General features: G+C 35.5%; 1 protein-coding gene across 1 annotated transcript in view; it reads left to right on the top strand.

Annotated features, from left to right (window-relative positions):
- Positions 1-21,711, top strand: part of Obp73a (Odorant-binding protein 73a) — a 41,497-nt gene that overhangs the window by 17,890 nt on the left and 1,896 nt on the right. The window contains exons 3-5 of the mRNA XM_073084381.1: positions 15,746-15,846; positions 16,302-16,337; positions 21,336-21,486. Coding sequence (XP_072940482.1) covers positions 15,746-15,846; positions 16,302-16,337; positions 21,336-21,486 — 288 coding nt within the window. The remainder of the gene's footprint in view (positions 1-15,745; positions 15,847-16,301; positions 16,338-21,335; positions 21,487-21,711) is intronic.

Genomic DNA, 21,711 nt, shown 5'->3' with positions numbered 1-21,711 from the left:
TTATTGACACGATACTGGCCAAATTGATTATCAAAGTATACAAAGTGTACCAATGCAGTAATGTGATGTCCGATTGGCATTTCGATGTACACGTAATGCAGTGTTGATAAACAACATAAAGGCCAAATTAGAACGTATTCGTAAATCGGACAAAGAGGCTGACTGCCATTCAATCATAATGTTAAGTAGTCACTGCATAAGTAATGAAACTAATGAATTAGCGCAGATTATAACATCGACTGACTATCATATTAAGAGATTAAATATTACACTGAATCATTCGGCCGAGCTGATAAACGGATATACCACACAATGAGAATGAAATATTCTAAGTGTTGACGGACTAATTGACAAGAGACCTATTTGACTTATGTAATATAAGAAATAAACCTTACATTTGGCGTCCATTTAGTTTCGTTGTTTGTGCTGCAGCCTACAGCACATGGTTGATGAGTTTATTTATATAATATAAAGTAGTAAAGGAGTATGTTATACACCTGGCGGATAAGTAGCTACTGTCATTCATCGATTTCAGTAAACAATCCCTGATAAAGACTTAGGTCGGCCACACTAGATTGCTACCCCATTAAAAGGCCTTATTATTGTCTCTACCTTACTACCTACTTAAAACCACAAAATTTGAAATAGTATTAGTATTTCAGTATTTTTTTTTTATTATTATAAGGCAAAAATAGATGTTACAGTGATGTCTTCGAAATCGAACCGCGATGGATTCTACCTTCATATAGTAAGAACCGTATGACGCACATGAGATCATTTATGTTATAAAAATCATTGAGCGATGCTTTCACTGCCATTAGCCCACATATCAGCTAATGAGAGCAAAAAACCCCCACTAACTGTAATGAAAACGATCACTCTAAACTAAGCAAAATTACATAGTGCCCACCGATATCGGTTAGGACTGGGGTTCTCAAAGAGTACTCCTAGGAGTACGCTGAGTAATCGTAGGGGATACGCGACTTTATGGGTCGAATGCGATAAACTTTGTCATGTAATGGTAGCTTATTTTTCAAAAATAGTTCTGCAAACAATCTTTCTTGAATTATTTATTTTGATTTGCTTTAAGGTTTAAATAAAACAAATTGCTCTCAGAATCGACTAAATTCACGACAAGAAGCCACATCACATTATTTACGATATACTTATAAGTATTTGTGGGATTGTTTCTTAAAAAATCTTTATATCGTTTTGTCTATCGTCAGCAGTCGATCTATAGTCAGCTTTTTAAAAGGTTGCGACGTCACTTCCGTTCATTTTAACAAGCGTAAGTGGAGCAATAACTTTGAGAAACACTGAGTTAGGATATTGTGGAACCGCTTAACTTAACGTTATCGTGTGTGAACTGGAAACGAGTGCCGTAACCTCATACCAAATTAACGGATATTGGCAAAGGTCGTCCACTCAAGTATGGGTGAACGTTTTAGTTAAGATCATGTTCTAGATCTTCTCTACATTTATACATACGCTATATTTATGCTGTGGTCTGAATAAAAGTTTTATTATAATATGTACAATCATGATTATAAATCAATGTCCACAATTTTTGTGCACCGATATTTATATTATATATATATTATATATTATTATATTTTATGTAAATTCGACAAATTCTAACAGGGAGTTATTGTCATATTTCGCTGTTTGATAGGCATTAGATAGATTGATTATTAATAACGGACGATAATCTCATCAGCACATGATAACGTTGATCTATTTTATATTAAACACCAATTTATAAATCCGGATTTTACTTTTAACTTAATTGTCGTTTAACTCTGGATGATCCACCACCGCAGTTATATCTAAAATCAAGAACATTAAATAATACTGTATTCCGATTTGAAGGATGTAGTGAGAGACATATTTATTCGAGGCACTCTAACTTAGTCCTCAGGGGTAGCAAGGCATCTGTAGCCGGCGTCAAATGGGACTCTAATCTATGTCCTTTATAGATGGTGGCAGTAGCCACTTACCATCAGGTGGTCTGTATACGTTTGCTACATCTAAATGTTAAAAAAGATAACATAATGAAATGAATAAAAATGAAGACTGTGCTCCTAGTATAAGAGAAGATTTTCCTTATACCGAAGATCAGTGTGTCATTTGTATGCCACAGGTACCAGTTTGCAAAATACTTCCTTGAATGGATATTATTTAGTTTAAATGACAACACAAAAGGCATATTAAAATATAACTACTTATTATATGTATAACATTTAAAAAATCGATATACTTAATAAAATATTGCCAAGTATGTTTAAAATTGTAAAAGAAGATGGCAATATGTAAGTGACCCGCACCCGATAGGTCCAAATCTATATCTCTCAAATTGGAACGAATCAAACATATAATAGAAAACTTCACTGTAACAATTTGATATGTAACCTACATAGGCATACATTTAGATCAAGTGTGTACGCACGAAGTTTTTTTTTACACTTATACCCAAAACAAAATAATATAAAAGCTGGAGCTGGAGCTTACCTCGGTCAACAAATAAGTTTGGCAATACAACGAGGTAATGCTGCTAGAGTCTTGGGTACACTACCACGTGGCAGCGATCTGGCTGATTTATTTTATTTCTTATACTTCTTGTTTTTTTTTTATTACTGTAAATATTTATTTATTTATTTATTTATTTCTTAGGGATAACAACAGCGTACGCCAATTACAGTTATCCACAGATTAACATACATGTAGTAAAATAGACTAATATTAGATTATTTTTTTACCTACATAGAATTGTTTTATTATTTTTATTTGTTTTATTAATTTAGTTTAAGTTATTATAATATCGTAAATAATTTTAATATTTTGTTCAATAAAAAAAATTCCAGATCCAAAAAAAAAAAATGATAATATTTAAAAACTTAGAATGGAATCAATTTCCCGTTTAACATTTATTGTCACAAAAAACTTGAGTAATTAATTAATATTTCCAACATTGAACGAAACGCGAACTTTCGTGCGGAATAAATTCGCACATTTACATATGTTTAAACGGTAATGGTGAGCAAAAAATTAACCGTATGCTTGTCAATCTGTGCGTCCTCGATACGTATTGGAAATACGTCGGAATTGTATAAAGGCATACAGTTGCCATTTATAAGTGAACTTGGAATAAAAATGTAGAAGGAGCACATTTTTAAATGTTAAAACGAATTGGCGATGCATTGGCGACCTCTCTGGTGTTGCAAATGTCCATAGGCGACGGTGACTGCCATACCTCAGGTAGCCCGTCTGCCTTATCGTTAGGTTAAATATAAAAAAAATGTGAAGACATTAATTTTTGACAACATAACATAAGATCTGGGACTTTCACGTTGTCGAAAGAGTACGGCGTTAGAGGTCATTCAAACACTTTTTCTTTCTTTAGTCTTTTATTCACTTATTTTGTATAAAATGGCTGCCGAGGAGTAGACCTAGAGTCTAGATGGTGATTACGATCTGATTCTGATGATGATTGTTTGGCAAAATTTAGTAAGCGTTTTGCGTTAAGATGAGTTTTGTGTACTTGAGCTTACAAGGGAGATTGGGGTTAAAATTTTGGTGGAAAGTTTTTACCCGACTGCCAAGGAAGGTTGTATGATTGTATGTTTTATGTACTCATAAAAATAAATATAGAATCCGTATCACAGACTATAAGTCGTCATTAGGGCGCTTTCCAACGCTTCAGCGAAGGCAAACCAAAATAGTATATGACTACCGATTTTAATACATATTTTCCTTGTAAGTTAAATTTCTACGTGCGTTCTACATGTTTTCTTTATTCCTACTTACAAGGTTGAAACCGTAACTGTATTACTGAGGTCATCTCTGACTCATGTTAAGGTTAGTGCACACTGGTGTTTTGTATGACAATGAAGTGGCGATAATCATGTGATTTTCAGTAGCCTTTATTTAGTATATTACTTACTTAGAATTCGGCAATTAACTAGTAGATATATTTATTATTACAGCTGCAATTTTTTTATTTCTCACTGCTGTGAATATATCTCTCCCCTAAATGGGGGAAGCTCACATAGTCCTTCTTCACCAATACGTCAGATTTTGCTATAATATAGACCACTAAATGATGCTTTAAAATATTTGTATGTCTGATATTTTTTGAGTCCGGCGTTTTGAAAGTTTTGACCTTTCGGCGCGCTTAAAACATAACAGATCAGAGTGAATTTTTATCGTGAGATGAAATATCGTACTTCGGTGTAACGTCGACATCAGTCGGCGACAGTTGTTGACGATAGACGGCGATAGTAGTCGTCACTGGTACGACAATCATCGACATGACCGTAGCTCTATAATATAGCAGTAGCAAGCCACTGTCCACCTGATGGAAGTGGCTACTGACTTCCTGACAATTCTCAATCCCAAATAAAATAAGGGTCCTAACTGAGGTCGGTCACCGATGCAGACTGAGCACCACGTTGGGACGCCTCGGATGTATGTATATCTTTTTTTTTTCTCGAGGGGGAAACCTTCAAAAGGTATCCGACGACGTGGGAGCAACGCCGGGTTATGTGGGATTTTAACCGCACTAAAACCCCCCCGGTGGCCGTCCTCAACGCTTGTTGGAGAAACTCCGGGATCTCCAACGGAACACAACCGGAGCCCTCCAAGCGCGATGCCCAACGGGCTCTACCCTGGGGGAGCAGTTTTCGCTCCTCCCACACCATGTAGTGTTTACGACGGTATGCGACCACACATACCGCTGTCCTTGCCGGGGTCGCTTGCTGGACAGTTCGAGCTCCCACTCTTGCCGCCCGCAACCCCGGAAGCCCCCTTTTAGTCGCCTCCTACGACAGGCAGGGGATACCGTAGCCCTATTCTAGTCTAGGAACTACAGGGACAGGATGTATCTACCACAACATTACGCTCCATAAATATTTTACTTTCGAAAAATAAAATAAAATAATATAATTTATAATAGAAAATAATTAAAATGATAATAAAATGATTGTGAACAAATCCTAACAGTTCAATAAGCTGACTATCACTTAGCATTATTAGCATGTAGATATGAAATTAGCAATTTTAAAGGCCAATAGACTGTAATAATATAACTTAGATTTAATTGAGTAGCTTCGGAGTCGTTTCCGCGTATTTCCTGATGCAAAACCGCGTGATTGCATATTCATATTACTTTGCTATTTTATATTGTCACACAGTAGTATTGCGTGGAAAAAACATTTATGGTCCGATTAGATAGTTTTTCTAACATTTAGGAGAAAGGACTGGACAGGACTAAATTTTTTTGAAACTAAAAAAGGTAAGACTTTGGAGACAGCTGATAGATATGAAAACTAAGTAACCCGTAAATTGTATCCTCGAACTATTAGATTGTTATTTTAAGTTTATAAATAAGTGTTAAGGACCAATTTAAACATTAATTTTTGATTAGAAAGCGCTCGGTGACTATGACGCGAGTTCTGATTTTTGTTCACCCAAAAAGTGCCTAAAGAACTTTTGACTTAAAATAATCTGATTGATATAAGATTGGTTGGTTAGATAACTAGAAATTGACACCCATGGACATCAGTAGTCAGCCCCACATACGTTTAGAACCATGAGGTCGGCCACAGATGCGTTGCTAAAGATTTCAAAGGTATGTGAAGTCTACCAATTCGCGTATGGCCAGCGCGGTGGACTATGCCTAATGCTTCTCTCTCTGAGAGAAGTACGGTTCCCAGCAGTGGGACAATAATGGGTTGACGACGGAGGTAGAGTAGTAGTAGTAGAGTCATCATCATCATCATCATCACTACTCTACCTCCGTCGTCAACCCATTACTGTCCCACTAGAGTCATCATCATCAAAACATGATGATGATGACTCTACTACTACTTTAACTCCGTCGTCAACCCATTACTGTCCCACTGCTGGACAATTTCAGACAGAAAGGGGATAGACCGCACCATAGTCCAAAACGCTGACCAAGTATGAATTGATAAGACTACTACGCCTACAAAAACGCGACACAAACACATAAGAACTGCTTTAGACACCTAAATTCCTTGCAATCATTAGCATTGCAAAGTAGATACTTTAGAAATCTAGACTAGAATTGATTAATTTATCAACTTTCGGTCCCGGTTGTTATAATTAGATAACAGTATACATTTTGTCAGGTCTTCACTTTGTATTAATCATTATATAAGACAAACGGTTAAGACTCAATAGTAACGTTTTTAACTTTTGCTTGTCAACGAATTTTCAAAAATCTTTCCTAAATGTTTATCTACATTATCTTTGATAAGTATGTACAAACAATTGTACATAGATGTTACTTAAACTATGGTGCATACAGTTGTGCATTGTCTATACGTCATTGGTAGATTTTTATTAAGTTTTTAGCTCATTATTATCACGTTGTCCCACTGCTGGGGACGGGTGGGAGAAGTAGCTGATAAGTAGAGGAGCTTAGGCTATCATCCACGAGCGTTACTATGGTCCACCGCACTGACCAAGTGTGGATTGATAGAGGAATTACATCAATATTACTTCGTATTTCATTACTTGATGACTTCAGCATTTGATTTGAGCAGTCTTTGGAGTGCGATACAACGTTCATTTGTACGTATTCATTTTAAACAGAATTTATTTTTTTACGAACATTCCTACACAATTCAAACATTGATTATTTTTTTATCAATTAATGAGTAATACAACCATCATATCGTGAAATCTTTAAACATGCATAAATGATCTCATTACTGAAATTCTCAAAATCAAACTGGATGACATCAGTGCTAAAATACAAAGCTTACATCTGCACGTTTTATCCTTATAATTGATTGTTAACCTTTAAATTGTTTAAAAAAATACAACAATTGAATATCAAAGTGGTAATATCGTGCCATCTTTTTTTAATATCGTAATAAACTTTATTCCGGTCTTGAGGCAGCATTGTATAGTACCAACTCAGATATTTGTTTTACAAATAAATTTAGCCTTGCGATAAGGCAGACGGGCCTCCCTAGTGGACAGTTGCAACATGAGGGTAGCCGGCTTTGGAGGAGAGCTCATGTTACTTTTTGAGGAGTCCGTCAGCGCCAGAGAATTCATCAGGAGAAAATTCATTGTTTTTAAATAATATATTTTATCATATATCATCCATTAAAAAGGAAAAATTATAGTGGTATGCGTCCATGGATTTCCAGAATGTGGAACTAACCCTAAATATAAGAGTTGCACTTTATGACGACACAATGCCGTCTATTTAAAGTTCTATACCTCTATCTTAAACACTTCAAATATTAGGAGTTGATATTATAGGAATACCTACCTTCTTTAATTAAATTAATATTTAAAAAAAATATATTTTAATAAAACACCAATCTACTTTTAATGCAATTTCTTGAGAAATAAGTTTAAGACAAACATATACATATATAAGTCAAGATTTCCAAAAAAAAGGTGCGTTGCAGCGGTCACCGCGTTTTGGAATTTTGACATTTCAGAACGAGTACAATAATAAGACTAATAAGCTTAATACCCCTTGATGTTGTATAATTCGCATCGCTATAAAAAATGTAGCATACAGGCCATTATTTATTTCATATGAAACAGTTACCTCATGTAATTGGCATGAGCCCGTTAATAAGTTTTATTTGGCTAATAAGATTTAAAGCCTTATTCCTTAAACGGTCGTAAAAGCCTTTTAAAACGGAAATTGTTAGATTTTTCGCTTTTTGTGGATGATATACAACATGTAAACCATAGGAATTCTTTATAAGAAAGACCGATCTACACGATTTGTTTATTTGCACCACAATTTTTATTTTCATATTATTATTACCCTTATTAATTAGTTAAGTTATAGTTTAAAGTAAATACAAAATACATGGTTATATTATTATTAATATATTTTTCTCTATTTAGCAACATCAATTTTTATCACATATTTTCTGTGATCACTTTAGTCATTTAATTCTTATATGAAGCCGCACATAAACAATATTAATCTAATTATTATGCCACATTGATGTTACAATAAATTTGTAAAATATATAATTAAATATAAATTGAAGAGGCTCGAACTATTCCTTTGAAAAATATCCTAATTTTTAGGAGTGTATGTTTTCGCAAATTCGCCAACAACGCATTTCTAAGCATTGCAGTTGCATTCGTGAGTATTGCTGGGCTGACCCATATAGCCAGGTTGCGTCACGTGTACCTGGCTGTACCGGGACATGCGATGTTTACTCGACTGTTAACTTACGCGTTTGCGAAATTTATACGTAACCTCAGACTACAAATATAGACAACGACTAGAAAACAATTTTGCATTGCATTGAAATATTTTGAATTAATGGTCGCTTGTAATTGGAAATTTCATTTTTTTTTAAATGATAACTGATCCAAAATTATGATTTGTATAGTTACACATGATTTGAATGAAAGAGAAAGAAGAAATCGGAAAAAAAAGTAAAATAACAAAACAATGTTTTTTAGTCGATTTTTGAGTATCCGTCATCGTCATCCGTCATCCGTCAAGATGCTGAGTCCACTTTTATTTAGTCTCAGTGCGTGATCATTTGTGTTTGTCCGCAAGTGTACATAGTTGACTATTTCTAGTTAAGTGTCGAAAGTGTTTTTAATTGCCTATAAAAGTTTTGTTAATTACCTATTAAAATTTATTGTCATTTTATCACGATCTAAAATTTGTTTTTCTGCATACTTTATAGTAAAAATAACTACTTAGTTTCTTCCACTAAAGTCTTCTATATTTCAGCGATGATGTCCTATTTGTATGGGTTAAATAATACTATGTTTATATTTGGGCATCAACTTTCTACCTACACATTTATTTTAGTTTTGAAATTAGACACATTTGCTTCAAAAATACTCAGGTAAGTGTCTATATTTATTAAGAAAAGGTATCCAATGTTTTTAATCTGAAATGAATCCAGAATATATCGTAATGTCTTTTTCTAATTTCGACACGTTAGTGAAAGGGTAAAACAGCGTATCTTGACACCCATTTGCGACACGAGGGAAGTGCAACCGGGCTAGTTGCACAGTCTTGCGAATACATACATATTTACTCTCTTCTAAGTTAGAGTTGGGGACTTTGCGACACACTACTACCCGTGAATTATTAATAATTAATCTATCCAATGTATTGGCTACCAAGATTGAAATTTTACAATTCTAGTAGGTGGAAATCATCAAGTTTCCCTCTTTAGTAGGCTAAATATTGGATGGACTGATTATTAATAACCGACGTAATACATTTGGTATGCGTTTGTGACTTTGCTAATATTTATTTGTATATAATATGTATGTAGCATAGCGCAAAAAAAAAATGGAAGATCCAAAAAAAAGGAAATTTTCCTTTGATTTTAAGAAACTATTTGTTAAAACTTATAATACTAAGTATATCGTTAGTTATTATATTAAGCGTCATTAGAAGTAAAATCAATTCTCAAAAGGATAGATATTGATCGTCCTATTTTCTATATCTAATCATTCAGAATATATCGTAATGTCTTTTTCTAATTTCGATGAAAGGGTAAAACAGCGTATCTTGACACCCATTTGCGTCACGCGGGAAGTGCAACCGGGCTAGTTGCACAGTCTTGCGAATACATACATATTTACTTTCTTCCAAGCTAGAGTTGTGACATACTATTATCCATTATCAACATTCCCTTTTTGGTAGGCAAAACATCGGATAGACAGGTTATTAATAACGAACATACTATATCTAGTAAGCGTTTGTGACTTTGCTCATGTTTATTTATGCGTAGGATAAGGTCTAAAAATAAATCTTTCGTTTGATTTTAAGGAAATATTTGTAACTGCTTAAAATACAATTTCGTGAGTTTTCAAAGTAAGCGTCAATAAAATTAGAAATAAAACCTATTTTTAAAATGATGGATATTGATCGTCCTATTTGTACAGAATCCATACTATAATATATCGTTATGTCTTTTTCTAATTTCGACACGTTAGTGAAAGGGTAAAATAGCATATCTTGACACCCATTTGCGACACGAGGGAAGTGCAACCGGGCTAGTTGCACAGTCTTGCGAATACATACATATTTACTTTCTTCCAAGCAAGAGTTGCGGGCTTTGCGACATAGTATGTCTATTAGACGTTTGTAACTTTGCTAATATTTAGTATGTTATGAAAGAAAGTGTTGAATAATTTTTTTTTCGAAGGACAGTGTGATAGGTTTAATTAAATCTTTTAGTTTCACGACAAAGTATTACACTGGATGAGCTCAGCGGGAATAAAAGAGTGGTAGGATTGGTCGACCATAAAAGGGTCGATATCCACCACGATGGCCAAGTGAATTGTAGGGCATATGCAGGTTACAATTTTAGCTTTTTCACAATGGTTTTCTTTACCATTAATTTGATTGAAAAATATATATATATACATACAACTTTGATTACGTATGATTGGCTAAATGTTAATTAAATTTAAAGTAGGACAAAATTAACACCACTTTAAAACATCACTTTATGAAACATCTGGTAAAACGGTTATAAATATTTTCTTTAATCATAAATACCTTACTAAAAATACATTTAATCATTTAAACGCCAGTTTCTGATGTGTACATCATTAAGTGAAAGGATAATTTTGTAAATATATCTTGTATCATTTGCAACATGAGGGAAGTGCAATTCGAGTTGCAACTGGTATATGTTAACTTACAACCGACCCGAAGTTGAAATATTTGCGTCATACATACGAGTACATAGATAGGTACATAGACTTCAGAAACGGTGTTACTAAACTTTTAATAGTCCTCGTCCTGGTTCGATTATGGCGCCACCGTCAGATGTATATCATTTCAGAATAGTATAGGTATCTTATATATTTTTTTTATAATATAAGAGTAGCAGACAAGCATGCAGTCCACCTGATGGTAAGTGGCTACTGCCGCCCATGGACATCTGTAATCAACCTCAGATAGGATCAGATATTCCTACCTGAGGTCGGCAACAGATGCGCCGCTACTCCTGAGGACTAAGCTGGAACGCCTGGGAAAAGTATGTCTCCCTTACCTCATCCTCCAAACCAGAACACAGCAGTGCTTAACACTGCTGTTATAAGGCAGAAATAGGTGTGGCGGTGGTGCCGCCGGAGTCGAACCACAAAGGATTCTACCACCTTTAGATTGTATCTAATATCTTAATGTAACTATATAAATTTCTTATGATTGTCATTTACATGTTTGTGTTTGTAAAGAGTAATTTCGGAAAACGCTCAACAGGATTGAACGAAAATTTGTGTATGTTTTCTGATTTCTATTCCAGAAGCATCACTGTCACACTTGTTTCTGCCTTACAGCCACTGTGTTAAGAGCTACAGTGTTCTGGTTTGAAGTGTGTGGTTTGAGAAAGGAACCATTTCGATGCGTTCAAATGCAGTTCTCAGGGATAACAGATACGTCTGTGGCTGAAGTAGAGCGGACTAGCAGTTATACGCGGACTATACTGCTCTGACCCTATATGGGTTGATAAAAGATATCCTTGACCGGTAGTTAACATTGATCTTGTCATTTACTATCAGAATAACAGAATCTTACTCGTATCTATTAATTTAGTAGGTACATCCGTTTACTAAACACTCCAAAACAAGAACTCCATGCATGCTTCTACCGCTTAATAATAAAAAATATAAAACGAGAATAAATTATATAAACGGTCATTGCAAGCTAAAATAAGAATAAAAAATAGGTGTCCAAATATACAATGAATAATATCACCTACTTTGTTAAAACATTTCCGACGTTTAAGTTATTATTGGGACTTATCTGATTGAATGTCTGTAACTTGATACTAAGAACTGAACGTTCTATATTATTGTTGATCTATGGTAACGGTAAAGAAACAGAAAACTCAAATAACTTTTAATAGCCAGTAGCCACAAATCACATTTCAATATAAGTTAGTTCTTTTATTTAGGTATACCTAGGTACCTTTTTTTTTTTGTTTACCTTCAAAAAGTACCCGACGATGTGGGAGCGACGCCGGGTTATGTGGGATTTTTACCGCACTAAAACCCCCCCGGTGGTCGTCCTCAACGCTTGATGGAGAACTCCGGGATCTCCGAGTGATCACAACCGGAGTCCTCCAAGCGCAATGCCCCGATCGGGCTCTGCCCTGGGGGAGCAGTTTTGGCTCCTCCCACACCATCTGGTGTTTACGATGGTATGCGACTACACATACCGTCGTCCTTCCCGGGGTTGCTTGCCGGACGGTTCGAGCTCCCACTCTTGCCACCCGCAAGTATGTATAGGGAAGCCCCCTTTTAGTCACCTCTTGCGACAGGCAGGGGATACCGTAGCCCTATTCTATTCCCGAGACTACAGGGACATAGGTATAGGTACCTAGCAACTCACTCATACGTGAGTTTTAAGGATGAAACTTACTAACGAGAAAAGTTGAGAATATTTTCATTATCGGTATAGTTAGAAGTTTAGATGTACCTATATGTAAATATATAAAATAAAATAATTGTCCTGGTTATGTGTTTGTCCTGGATGTGAGCTGTTGTGCACTTCGTTGTAAATTACTATAGTATACTCCGCGTAAAAAGTGGACAGCGTTTATTGAATTTGGAAATCGGCTTGAAACCGCAAGATATTTTCGAGGAATTAATATAGGTATATACGCAATTAATATCAGAACTATTTGGCCGCGGTTACAAAACGAATATACTAGTGTTTCTAGTATGTTTCATGCCTTAACGCAAGCAATTTACGAAGGAAATTGGTAATCGCTTCCTCTTAATCAGTTGCTTACAGGAAATTGTAACACCGGCTAAATATTACATAGTACATCGATTTAAAATTTAAAAATGTAGTTTAGAAATGTCTTATACCCAAACTATAGGGTATTACTGCACTTCGCCTATCATGTTTTATTTTTAGAGGTATAGCATTAGCAAACAAGCACACAATGAACCTAATGGTAGTGGCTACTGCAGCCCATGGACATTGTTAATCAATCCTGGATGAGATTAAAGTCCTACTTGAGATCGGCCACAGGTGCGTTGCTTCCTAGAGACTAAGTTGAAAGCCTCGGGTTAGTATGTCTTCCATACTACACCCCTCAAACAACACAGCTGCGCTTTGTAATACTGCTGTTACAAGGCAGAAATAGGTGTAGTGCTGTTACCTCCAGACTCGAATAAAACTTAAAATTAAATCACCTTCAATTTTGAAAGCAAAGTGTTAATTCTTGTATACTATAATAAAACACTAAGGAACATATTGTGACAAGTGTCGAATACAATCAAATAAATTCACGTAAATATTCAATTATTCAACATCAATGTGTGAACAATGAGAAACAATCAAAAGTGAAGGTTTTGATAGAAGTCGTGACACACCTGTCCTAAATTCTGCGTCTGAGAACGATTTGCAATTACAGGTTATTAATGAAATATAGCTTGATTGGTTAACTACAAGCTTTGCAACAGCAGTGCTATACGATTATTGAGAATACTTATATCTTGTATGTAGGGTTGCCACCTTTTTCGGTGTACTGATAGTAGGGTTGCCAACTTTTTCGGAAAATAGTACCTATATTTGTACCTATACATTGCAAAATGTATCTGCTTTAGCGTACAATGTACCTATACATTGTAAAATGTATCTACTTTAGCGTAGTACGCATTTCGTTTTCACCAAATCTCTTAATTAACACAAGGGCTACAATATTTTCTAATGGCCATTTTTTTGCCTACACATTTTAATATCGACTAAGACGGCATACTTAATACATAATTTTTCGACTTTCGAATTTAAACAATATCTACACTAAACACTAAAATGATTATTTAAATTATTTATTAATTTAATACACTTAAATAATATATGTGCTCCACACAATAAATCAATCTAAGTATGCAATTATTGTCTACCAAAGATCTAATTTTGATAATTATTTTATGCATTCATTGTCAAACTTCTATCTGCAAAACATTGGATAGATTGATTATTAATAATCGACGACCCGCGTGGCGGAGCGGTCACCATACCGGTCTGACGCGCAGAGGGTCCTGGGTTCGATCCCCGACCAGACAGATATCTACGAGTAAATGATGAATTTAGGTTTCTGTTTCTGGGTCTGGGTGTTTGTGTATTTGTCTTTGTGCGTGTCTATGGCACCCACGATACAGGGAATCCTAGTGTGGGGCTGTGAGTATAGAAAGCGTTATTATTATTAATAATGGAGGTATGTATAAAATAAGATAATAATATTTTATTGATGGATTAATAGAACAAATATACACCAAAAAATGCAACCACTTGCAGGACACTTTGTTTAGCGTCCTATATGTATCTCTTCTACAGAACTGATTTCATTTGCCCTTTCCTTTCCATCAAAGGCCACGTCATTGATATACAATGTCAACATTCCGATGTTCGGAAGCCAGTTGTTTAATAATCTAAACCACCAGTAACCTCATCATAAAATGCTCACCAACCACGATTCTTTGATTTGCATTTGAAATACTATTAACTTGCTGTTAACTAAGTAATAGAACAGACGAGCGTTTTAAAAACGGCATGGTTTCATAACCAGGAGAAGATTATATCATGCTCATATCACGAATATAAATTTATTTATTTTTTACTAGTTTGCACTAAACTTATTTAAAACAGCAACAATTCTGAAAGATTATTTTTATGATAGAATCTGTCTCAATCAACTTAGGTAATTAATCCCTTTTTATAGTGTTTCCTTAACTTTATGATCAGTATAGTGAAAACACAGTCGTACACACACACACACACTTGAATGTTTTGTTTCTTCGTAGGCCAAATTTTCTGATGTTAACAGAAATCTTGACAGATTTAACTTTAATAGTTAAAACGTAACTAGCTAGTTAATGAGTTTTTAACTCCTGCTTTATTGCAATAATTTGTGAAAACTATTCAAAATGAAAAACACTAGATAATGAAAACAGAAAACGCCCGATCACGATAATAAAAATCTCCCGTTTACAAATCCCTTGCAGATGACTCTAATTACCCATTGCAATGTGTATCTGATTGGATTTAAATTGTGATGTTACACACGAGCGTCCATGATCTGACTGCTAATGTCAGAACGTCTGCTGACTTACTGATATCTCAAGATTAATGTTAGAATTAATTGAAAATAAATGCAATCAAATTCGATATTTTCTTCATTTGATATGCCTTGCCGTCGGAACTAACAAGACAGAGAAATAGTATGACGATACCTCAAGTTTTCCGGCTCGAATTCTTGAATTAATTCCCTATTATTAAAATTCACTATGCTATGTTTTGGTTTCAAGGTTGTCAGCATCTAAACCCTTAATTTTAGTAAATCAACGTCCGATCTAGTTCTCAATTCATGTAAAATATATTAGTCAAGTAAACATGTCTTCAATAAAGATTTACATATAAAAAAGTAAATATACATTAACTTTGTTTTTATTAGCATAGGCTCTACACCCTTTTGTTTCAAGGATTTCAAAATAATTCTTTACATACACATAATACCTTTATTTTTGAGAAGTTTCCTGAAAGACTATTGGGCAAATGATTTCCATAATAAAAACAATATCATTTTATTTGTTTGGCTGTAACCCTCTTTATACCTTCCAGGATCCGTAGGGGATTGGGCAATCACCCACGGATCCCGACATCTGGGTCTCCCTCAAGGTGCTCCAATACGATTTTTATTAAATAGTTACTTTTAAAAAGCCTGATTTGTGTTTCCAGAGGCCCTAGACGTGATCAAAGAGGAGCACACGATGCCGGCGCAACGGCGGAGGAACAAGCGAGAGGTGCCGTTCACACATGATGAGAAACGGATCGCTGGGGTATGTACATCTAAACTTGTCTCTTACAAAAAAAAGAAAAAATCAAAACAAGGGTTGCATGCATTTCTTGAAACAAAACGGCCGAGAGAATCTCTCTATTGAACTATACTTGTTAGGGCCGGATTTAGAAGGGGGTAGGCAGGGCTCCTGCCCCGGGCCTCAGTATTTGAGGGAGGGCCATAAGAGAAAAACTCTCGTAACTTATGATAATTTCGAGGGGTCAGCTACTTTTACGTTAGTTTGTCCAGACAATATTATTTCACATGTTTCTTAAATAATTACTACATTCTTTGTTTTAATATTATTGCTTGTTGGATTTTTTTAAAAGACGTAAAAAAAATCGTTTATTCGAAAAATAAAAAGGGGTCTACAATCCTTTGTTTCCCCAGGACCACCCGACCTTTCATATCAAATCACCTTACACGTATTAAATCACATCATATTTTCTTTTCCAGTGCCTACTGCAGTGCGTCTACAGGAAAGTGAAAGCGGTAAGTACTTTTACTCCGTCTAATCTTTATTAAATTGTCGGTTGTTCAGTCAAATAGTTGAAATAGTAACGCTTTTACTCAAATTGAAGATAAGACGGCACGGTTTCGTTTAGCTTAGAAAGTTCTGATCATTAATTGTGATACGCGTTAGTTTTACTTACTTATTGTTTTTAGAATTACAGCTGTGGAGCTTTTGTTTTTGCGGCTTTTCTTGGTGTACCTCATTAATTTCATTGAACCAGAAATTAAAAATAAAATTAAATGAAAAATAAAGGCTGCATATAAAGTTAATATGAAATAGATGATTACTTAATCGTATAAAAGTGAAACTATTTAAGCTCATAGAATTGAAATAGTTCCACTTTTTTAATAAGCTATAAAATTTACTTTAAGCTCTAATTAAGTGCTCGCTTAGTAAATGTTAATTAATGTTAATTTCGTAATTAAATTTTAATTTCTTAAATGTAAATATTTTTAAGGAAAATATTTGTGTTCTATACTTAGTATTTTAACCACTTATAAGCAAAAAATCCTACGAAGTTAAGTTTATGACGATAAAAACTTAAGTAAGGAACCTACATACTTTGAATAAAAATACATATTTTCATGAGAAAATATTTTTGTATTGTAACAATTCCGTTAATTTTTGTTTTTTAAAATATTAACTGAAAGTAATTCACACAGCGGCTAAATTTAAGACGCTTTCAGATTCAATTGATCTCACATCTGCCTTATAATATTATCTGCCATCAAAAACTCATGCAGATTTTTCTCAAACGCACAGCTTCACATAAAATCTAGTTTAATCAGGGCCAAGCAATCACCCACATAAAAATATTTCAAACCAACTGAATGCCAATCAGAATACAAGGCCTTTCGCGTCTATAAATAATAATTAGTCACGTGTGAGAACACACACTGAGGGTTCCGTATCATCAATTCTTTTTATTTAATTTTGTTACCATGGCCGGTACAGAAGTTAAGTAGTAATGGTGATAATAATAATAAATTTATTTATTTCATGAATACAAAGGTATATTTGGATATTCTTGAGGTAATATTTATATAATAGTAATTTATTTACCATAATTAAGTATCGTCAGCTGCCTAAACTGGGTAAAAAAACCTGTAATATAGGCAACTGAACTCTCCCTAAATTGTGTCTGAGTTACTATATAATCAATAAATGACACTGTCTTCCTATTTCGGTTCAATAAGTATTCGTATACCGAAAAATGCCGAAAAAATACAGGTTTCTTGTATCAGGACCCTCTTTTTTAACTTTTTATATTTAGAATTCTGTATTTTATTGTATACATATTTAGAATTTTGACGACCTGCATGGCGGAGCGTTATCATACCGGCGCAGAGGGTCCCGGGTTCGTAAATGACGGATTTGTAAATGATGAATTTATATTTCTATTTCCGGGGTACGGTGTTCGTGTACTTGTCTTTGTGTGTGTCCATAGCAACTACGATACGATACGAACTCTAGTGTGGGGCTGTGAGTGTAGAAACTGTAAATAATTCAAGTGTCTATGCCTAATTGTCTATTACGATTCAAGAAATAGAACCCTATAACACGCGAACAGACAGCAGATGCCCAAGGGCTTAGTAATAGAATTCCGTTTTAGTCCTTTGCCTACAGAACCCTAAACATCAATAAACCGCTGTCGTGTCGCACGTTAATTGCTCCAATTTGTTAACCATAAACCATACGAGTACATCGTAAAATGCTTAAAGAAATTTACCTATTATAGCCGCTGAAGGACCAGATATTGCCGCCATAAAGGTCTGTGCGAAGGGTTTGTTCGGATTCAATTAAGGTGGTATAGGCCCAAGGTCTTTGCAAACGCCGCGGTTGGCGAAACATTTTTTCGATTCTATAAAATCGCAAGTGGACCACAGATTACGTGTGCGATAGAAAGGACTTTGTTATTACACAACATAGATTAGTAAAGATACTTCGCCGCCTTCAAATTGAATGAAACCACAAACGGCTTATCAGTAACTTTTTTTTTTAATTCTTGACAAATAACAATATTTTTAGAGAAAATTTACGAATAAATAACTAATACTGCGTAATTTACATAATAAATAAATAATTATTTCAAATATTTTAGGGACATTTTAGCACGGAGACGTGGCATAATTTTTTTACGCAACTATAACAATTCTCAAAACTGGTTACATTTTCTTGTTAGGAGTGAGTAATCTTTACTAATCTATGTTACACAATTAGAATTACAACATAAATTAAGATCTGGTCCGTATACTTTTAAGCAATTTTATAGTTAATATTGCAAAAGTGCATACTGTCCACCTGTATAAGTGGCCACTGTTATAGACATCTATAATATTTAACATTAAGAGATCTTTAATGTCCTCAAACTAAGCTGTATTCTAATAGATTGTGTGAATGGATGCTTGTTTGTTACGTTTTCACGTAAAAGCTATAGATTAGATTTGGATTAAATCTACGGAGCTGGGACGTGGACACTTACAGTAGGGCTAGTCCACAAGTTGAAAGTCGCTCAACGCGCTATGTAGAGAGCTATGCTCGGTGTATCTTTGAGAGACAAGATCCGCAACGATGTAATTCGCATGATGGCCAAAGTCACCGACATAGTTCTGAAGGCTAGCAAGTTGAAGTGGCAATGGGCTGGCCACATCTGTCGAAGAGCCGACAACCACTGGAGTAGACGGCTCTTGGAGAGGAGACCGCGTCTAGACAAACGTGTGGGACGCCCTCCTGCAAGGTGGCGCGACGATCTGCGCCGGGCGGCGGGAACTAATTGGATGAGGAGAGCTGAAGACCGGGCTCAGTGGCGTACCTTGGGAGAGGCCTGTCCAGCAGTGGGCTGAAGATGATGATTATGATGATGGATGAAATTTGGCACACATATAGGTTACGACCCCGATTAATACATAGAATATTTATTGTTTACCGTAGCAAATAAGCCCAATGTGTACAGAGCCGTACACATACTTTTGCCCGTATGGCACGAGCTTTTGCCCGCGGCTTCGCTCGCGTTACGAAGTAATATTTTCATCCCCTATTTTATCCCCTTGGGGTTAGAATTGATCAAAATCCTTTTTTAGTGGATGCCTACGTCATAACATCTACCTGCATGCCAAATTTCAGCCCGATCCGTCCTGTGCTTTGGGCTGTGCGTTGATAGATCACTGTCAGTCAGTCACCTTTGAGTTATATATATTTAATAATAGATGTAGATAACACAATACCACAAACATATTACACAGAGCACATAAAAGTTATTACGAAGGATTTAAAATGAATAGATACTTAAATCGGATTCCTAATTGATTTTTATAGAACTTATGTTATATGAGCGCTAAGAATTTTATAGCACATTTCTATTATTTATTTGCTCTCAACAGATCATACAAGCTTAAAGTATACTTTACCGCCGGTGTCGTAAAACTCAGATATTTTATTAGTAACAAGCTTCATATAATATTTTTTGTACTTCACATATTCATAATGAAGGGTCGGCTTATGATTCATAGGATAAATGAAATCTATAAAATATTTATTCACTTAGATCTTAACTGGTTTCTTTATCTTTTTGGGTTACTTCGGGATCTTAAGATGTTTTCTTGTGTGTGGCCGATATTTTGATTAAAATACGTATAAGAAATATCAATATCAGTATAGCGTATATAATAAATGAATAAACTCTTAATAATCATAATCCGACTTTATCAATATAAATAAATACCTTTGTCACAAAGTTTTAAAGGTGGTAGAACCCTTTGTGGTTCGACTCCGGCGGCACCCCCGCCACACCTATTTCTACCTAATAACAGCAGTGTTAGGCGCTGTTGTGTTCCGGTTTGAAGGATGTGGTAAGGGAGACAGACTTTTCCGAGGCGTTCCAGCTTAGTCCTCAGGGGAAATCCCATGGGAACAAGGGATGGCGATCTAAGATCGATTAATCGGAGAATCGCTCTTTTGCACCAAGAAGTCGATTATTTTAATCGATATTAGTAAGGATTGAATCGTAAACTATGCATTTGATCAAAAGATGATCTTTAGCAAAGTTGTTGTCCATGAGCCCACGAAGGTTTCAGAGTTGGTATGACCAATTTTCGCCAGATGGCGCCATTTTCCTTCCAATGAACGTACGAATTTTGGGTTGTATGTATGTTAGTATGTCATATTATTTTCTTTTAAACGCGGGCGAAGCCGCGGGCAAAAACTAGTAAGCTATAATCTCAATACTTAATCGAAGCTCGATGCGATCTACTTTTAAAACCATCTTATTTCAATCATTTCATAATTTCTCTATGATTGCAAGTAGACTACTAAGTATAAAATAGACTACTACCTTCAATTCAAACTCTACTACCTTCAATACCACCATATATCAAAAGTAGTCGTCAATACATTACTGTCCGACTGCCGGGCACGGGTCTCTTCTCCGAGTGAGAGGTTTATACTCCACCGCTCTGGACAAGTGTGAGATGGTAGACTTGACTTTTTTATTTTTTCGAACTCTCAGGAGTACAGATTTCCATACGTTTTCCTTCACGTTTTAAGGAAGTAAATTTCGAATACACACATAACTTTGAAAAATCAGAGGTGCGTCTGGGATTTGAACTTCGGACCTCCGGAATGTGAGGCCGAGTCTCTTAACCACTATGCTATCACTGTCTTTACCCACACCCTTCAAACTAAAACACAGCGGTGGTTAAACCTAGCAGTAGAAATACATCAAGAGTTATAAACTTTTACAACCTCGACGACCCGCGTGGCGGAGTGGCCACCATAGCGGTATGACGCGCAAAGGGTCCCGGGTTCGATCCCCAGCCAAACAGATATCTAAATGATGAATTTAGATTTCTGTTTCTGGATCTGGGTGTTTGTGTATTTGTCTATGTGTGTGTCCATGGCACCCACGACACCTAGTGTGGGACTGTGAGTGTAGAAAGCGCTTACAACTATATCTCAATAGTTATTTTTCTAAATTTCAGGTGGACGGCTACGGATTCCCAACCCTGGAAGGGCTGGTGGGGCTGTACTCGGACGGTGTTAACGAGCGAGGCTACTTCATGGCGGTATTGGAAGCGTCCAGAGAGTGTCTCATGAGGAACCATGATAAGTTCTCCAGGACTGTGCCTATGGGTGAGTAGTATACCTACCTTTTTTATATTTTTGAAGCAGACGAGCATGTAGTCCGCCTGGTTTCGCCTGGAAAGAGAGATTCTGAAGCCCATCACACATACCCACAGATGCACTGTCACTCTTGCTGACTAAGCCTTATACGTCTGTCTAAAATAAATAGTATTTGCAAGTCGGCGAAAAAACTTAAAAGATATTTTCTTATCTAGCGTAGGCCCATACCTAGGA

This window comes from Epargyreus clarus, unplaced genomic scaffold (genome assembly GCF_041222505.1).
Source record: "Epargyreus clarus isolate Ecla_fem2 unplaced genomic scaffold, WU_Ecla_fem_2.2 ptg000021l, whole genome shotgun sequence".
NCBI classification, from domain to species: Eukaryota; Metazoa; Arthropoda; class Insecta; order Lepidoptera; family Hesperiidae; genus Epargyreus; species Epargyreus clarus.
This window is presented reverse-complemented; position numbering and strand designations above follow the sequence as displayed.